General features: G+C 40.4%; 1 protein-coding gene across 1 annotated transcript in view; it reads left to right on the top strand.

Moving 5' to 3' along the window:
* Positions 1-2536: 2536 nt before the first annotated feature.
* The window catches only part of LOC139472798 (A disintegrin and metalloproteinase with thrombospondin motifs adt-1-like), a 70081-nt gene continuing 66617 nt past the window's right edge, over positions 2537-6000 (top strand). Inside the window, exon 1 of the mRNA XM_071255267.1 lies at positions 2537-2888. Coding sequence (XP_071111368.1) covers positions 2562-2888 — 327 coding nt within the window. The 5' untranslated portion in view covers positions 2537-2561. The remainder of the gene's footprint in view (positions 2889-6000) is intronic.

Genomic DNA, 6000 nt, shown 5'->3' with positions numbered 1-6000 from the left:
TTAAAAATGGGATTTGGCTATGTTTGGGATAATCAAAGCATTGGTAGTATTCAGTCATTCTTATCAGAATTTATGATTGGAGCAAAATGTATTCATCAGCAATACTGGCATGCATCCTTGTCACATGGTGCAATTACTCTTTGTATCAAGTCATCAGAAAGATGACATATCCCCCCGGCAGCTGTCTGTAAAGTAACCACTAGTAAATGTGCAATTATGTATGTAATGAGTCAACAGTTGAATGTTCTATTAGAAGCATACATTGTTTAACCTACTGAATGGTTTTCGAATTCTGGCCCGGAAACGAACCCGTTTCCCAATGGAGTCTAGGTCCAACTTCTTTCCATAAAAATTGTAAAAAATAAAAATTCGTAACAAAAAAAAATCGAAAGGCATCACTACAGTATGTGCCGGAAAAGGAAATGATTACGGACGGACAGACGGACGGACAGACAGACTGGCTGATCGCTATATCCCCCCCCCCTATTTGCCGGGGGGGGGGGGGGGGGGGGGATAAAAACCTATAGTTTGTCAAGAGTATGATATTAAGTATAGTTCTATCCATAGGTTTCGTGTAGCTTTAGCAAAGTTTAGATGTAGTTCTCACCAACTATAAATTGACACTGGCAGGTAAGCAAATGTTTCAAGAAATGAAGATTTTGCATCATTGGTAAAACAGTTTTCGTTGAGGATGAGTATCATTTCTTGTTTGTATGCACGGTGTATGCCGAATTGCGTGAACGGCACATTCCAAGAAACTACTATGTATTTCCCACATTACATAAATTCATTGTCTTGATGTCAAGTGATAAATGTAATATCATAAGAAATTTGGCTATGTATATTTCTATATAATATGTATAAGTCTATGCAATTAAGGACAAAACTGCTGATATAAATTTCAGTTACAAGAATGGCTGCTGTACAACTGCTGTGACATGGGCCGATGGCCTATGTAACCTTACTGAATAAACAGTATAATGTATACTGTGAGTTAGTATGGTTTTATGCCGCTTTTACCAAAATTCCAGCAATATCACCAGAAATGTGCTTCATACATTGTACCCATGTCAGGAATCGAACCGGGTCTTCATCGCTTTAACCACTAGGCTACCCGACCGCCCCCGGTATGGCTGTGAACAAATCAACACAAATACTGTTTTCCATTTTCAGGTTCTGTTTTGTGCATGAACGAGTAAGGAGGGTACAGACCCGTGAAGATCCGTATTAGAATAGGACTTAGCAACCCTTGCTTGACGTAAAAGGCGACTATGTTTGTCGTATGAGGCGACTTTGTTGATGCATGTCATTGATCCTAGTTGCGTGTATCGATGCTCATGCTGTCAATCACTGGATTGTCTTGTCCAGACGCGATTATTTACAGGCCGCCGCTGGCTGGAATATTACTGAGTGTGGCGTTAAACAACAATAAAACAAATTAAATAGTAAAATTATTTTGAAAATTATTGTCATGTTTGACGATGAAAATGCGAATTTTCGGTGATACATACTTTAATTTAAGACACTGAGATTCTGAAATCTATTTTTTACGAGACTTTTGCAACTGAACATACTCAAGTAACGGAACACGTACGATCGGTAGCCAATTATATTTTTCAAATATAATGTCAGGAGAAAGGAAACGATCTCTGAAATGTGATTCTTTGAGAAAGTTGAATTGATTAAAATCGATATATCAAAATGCTGACACTGCTGTCAGTATTATGAATAATAGAACTCAACAATATCAATAGCAGAATACTTCAGGATCACAATAGTTCTGTCAGGGACAGAAAGGCAATAAAAGATACGGTTGCTCATGATGTCAATCACTGGATTGTCTGGTCCAGACTCGATTATTTACAGACCGCCGTCATATAGCTGGAATATTGCTATACCTGACCACCCGATCCCGTTAAGTCGCCTTTTTCGACAAGCATAATTGCCTTTTGTGACAAGCATGGGTTGCTGAAGCCCTATTCTAAATGGCGACTATGCTTGTCTGAGTGCGGCGTACAACAACAACAAAGCAACCAACCAATCTTTGTCACGACGTTTCAGAGCTACTTCTTGCGCCTTCATCAGATGAATGCTGAATGACCTCTTGAAGATGATTGGTTTGCTTTCATTTTTCAATCCATTAAATATGCAATGCAACCTTGTCACAATATAATGCTTGAATGGCATGACGGAAAAGAGCCCAACACCAGACCACCCTACTTTGAATGCACCTGTATACGTATTCAATCGAAGGCCGACAACTGACCATTCACACCGAACTGTATATAGCTCCTTAGAACACCGATATAGATAAGTACTATTGATCATTAAAGACACTGCATGCATAACTAACCAGACCAGCCGCAACAATATAGGGATGGGTACCCACGAACAACTACGCTTAATATGATCAGCGAAAATTCCTCTTGGGATAACTCAATGGATCAATAGTCTTCTGGAAAAGCAAACACGAAGTTGCATATCTAGTGGGACCTCAGTTACACCAGAAGCTTCTAACCTACAGGTGGATGTCTTAGATACAGGTGGATGTGTTCCAGTGTATGGCCGTGTGGATAAGCATCACAATGTGTTTGTCCCGAGTAATATTTTTCTTGGCGGGCCTGCTGCCCGTGACTCTGCAAGCCGGGTGTAAGGTTGACCAACACAGGAGCGAGACGTTGGACATGAAGTCTTTGAAGTCCGGCGTGTTGTCCTCCGTGTACAGATGCTCCCACATGTGTTGGTACTTGAGGGAGTGCAGGTCCGTCAGCATGGACATCGGCTCCAACAGGTGCGACATGAAGACAGAGACCGGCACCACCGCCCCATCAAATGTCCGGCCCAGGATGAAAAGTCTGCGAGCGGATGTAGAATCTGAGCCGTGTCAGGTTGGTGCAGGTTTTTCTGTTACACGGCTATATTCTTTTGCACAGCTATCTTCAATTTGTCATCGTGTGTCGAGTGAAATATCATGTTTCTCTGAACGAGTGACGGGGAAAAAAGAAGTTATTTTCTCTCGTGGCTACAAATATCTTATTGATTAAATACTTTTTGCGTAGTTGTCAACTGGAAAAAAATATTTACTTCATTACAAATGTAACAAAATGAAACGTAAATTCTCCCTACTTAACACACAGGGACGGTTCACCACCCCTTGTATTTGCGACTAAAAAAGTAGTTTCGTGTTTGGAAATCTTAAAAAATATAAACAATGGTAACAAAAAGATATTTAGGATCACGAAATTGTGTACCATACATATAGATATGATAACATTTATATATATATATATATATATATATATATATATATATATATATATATATATATGTAGAATCAACTTCAACAAAAAATATTCTTGATAACTACGAGTCCGCGAAAGAATACACGCTGGTAAAGTAACAAAAATGGCGCTTATCGAAACGAAGAGTCTCGATTGACGAGTAAAATGAGAAATTTACAGTTTATAGCAAACGGCATGAAGCGATATTAACTGTTGTCAATGTGGAACTAACGTAAAAAGGAAGTCAACAGTTTGTGTACGGGCAAGAAACGTACGATGAAGGGAGACAATTTGAGGGGAGGTAACTCTTGAAAATAGTTCCATCAAAGTGTTCACTGCAGTGAAATATCAGGTCTTATGTTTATTTGTTTGTTTGTTTGTTTGTGGTTTAACGCCACACTCTGCAATATTCAAGCTATATGACGACGGTCTGTAAAATAATCGAGTCTGAACCAGACAATCCAGAAATATATATATTGACATCATACACTTACTTTCTTACGTGTGTGTGTTTGTGTGTGTATCCGTTTTAAATAACACCGTTAATTCAACACGGTTCCTATATTCTCATGATACTTTCCATGGCTTCTCTCAAATCATTTGGCAGAAGCACAACATATGCTAATGGATATCACAACTGCCATTTTCGACAATGCAGCTTCTATAATGCTGGTCTATATCAACGCCATACAACTTTTAGTAAGAATCAATAACAAATCCCCAAGCTGGATGGTACCTCGATATCTATGTTGAAATGTTAATACCACAGTGTGAGCATAGCTTTTTGATTTCAACAAACGCGCTGTGCGCCGTTAGACAACGACTCTCTGCGCGCATTGTGTGAGCGGCGGGTGCTACCAGAAGAGCAAGACAAGCTTATCCTTTTCGCGAACACCTAGTGTCCTCGCTGATTTTTCAGTGATCAATTCATATAATTTCCACCTCGTTTTTATATTAACGCCCAGTGGAATCTGTATCGGCAGATAATTGAGACTCGATATTTTTTTCTTCACCTAATCTACACTTTGAATGAATGGCCTAAATCTAACTTGTATATGGGCCGATGGCCTTTGATACAATAAACATCTTTGACTTTGACTTGACGTGTGTTTGACAAATAGGTAACACTGAGACATAGTAAAAGCTGTTACTCCCCTAGTCAATTAATTGATACTATCGTAATTGATCAATAAATTGTCACTCCAAGTCAACAAATTGTTACTCTCCTAGTCAATCAGTTGTTCCTCCTAGCCAATCAATTGTTACTCCACATCAATCAAGTTTTACTCTCCCAGTCAATCAATTGTTCCCCTAGCCAATCAATTGTTCCCCCTAGTCAATCAATTGTGACTCTCCCAGTCAATCAATTGTCCCCCCTAGCCAATCAATTGTTCCACCAAGTCAATCAATTGTGACTCTCCCAGTCAATCAATTTTTCCCCCTAGCCAATCTATTGTTCCACCTAGTCAATCAACTGTTACTCTCCAAGTCAATCAATTGTTCCCCCTAGTCAATCAATTGTTGATCTCCCAGTCAGTAGTTACTCCAATAGTCAATCAATATTTAATCAATTGTTATTCTCCTAGCAATGCTTTTCTATGCTTCATAGTAAAACAACAAACAGGCAAAAAAACAAAAGTATCAATTGGTTACATTGTGTCTGTCTGACTGTGTTACCATACCCCAGTGACCGCCTCCGTGGTCTAGTGGTAGAGCGTCTGCCCGGGGGGCGGAAGGTCCGGGGCTCGATCCCCGGTCGCGTCATACCAAAAGACGTTAAAAGATTGTACTTGTTGTTACCCTGTCTGGCGCTCGGCATTAAGGGGCTAAAACAAGGACTGGTCGGCTCGGAGTCAGTATACTGTGTCTGAGTGGGGTATTCATGTTAAACTGCGGCATGGTACCTCAAGTGTGCTTGCACTATAAATCGGCATCAGTCCGGACTAGTACAAGCAGCCACACACACACATATACACGTGCATACACGTCGCTATATAAGTGAAATCTTGGACGCGACGTTAAACCCCATTTTACCTCACCTCACCATCATACCCTGACGGCGTGGCTTCTGCATGCTCTGCACCCGACCCGAGTTCCATTATTTACTGGCAGGGGGATCAAATGCGGCGTAAGTCAAAATTCAGTCACTTAAATATTATTTCAACCTTTTGCGTTAGCGAGGAGTAACCCTCACGTTATGTTCGTCCAAAATAAAACTGGTTCACCGAACTTATTCACCCGTCAACGATGTTTGTTGCTTTTGTTCAGGCTCTTGAGATCTGGTTTCTCCATTTGAAATAGGTGCACCTGTCCACATTACCCGAACTAAATAATTCTGTCGTATCTCGTCTACTCTCGCGAGACCAGAATCCGAGCTAGCAAATTAGCAGTTCAAGCCTCTCTTGGGGCCGTAAGCTGACAAAAGAAGGACCAGTATGTTTGTTGATTTTCTCGCGAGAACAATCCCGAGAGAGACTGCCTTAGAAAGACTGAAGAATGTTTTAAATATTGAAAACGTCTTCACAAACATCATTTTATGTCACACAGTTGTTCTTTGGACGTGTATCAATATTCAAGACTCTGTCTTCTTTCGTTGGACCAAATGCTTGTGTATTCACCATATGGAAGGCACCTCAGTATCAGACAGAGCAGGACGATCTCTGGGGGATGTGTCATTGGTGAACCGTTTCCAATTGAATGCATTCAGTTTCTTTCCCTG

The sequence above is a fragment of the Haliotis cracherodii genome, unplaced genomic scaffold (assembly GCF_022045235.1).
Source record: "Haliotis cracherodii isolate W230 unplaced genomic scaffold, xgHalCrac1.p SCAF_25, whole genome shotgun sequence".
Taxonomy (NCBI): Eukaryota; Metazoa; Mollusca; class Gastropoda; order Lepetellida; family Haliotidae; genus Haliotis; species Haliotis cracherodii.
Note: the sequence above shows the minus strand (reverse complement) of the source record. Positions and strands in the feature narration are given on the sequence as shown.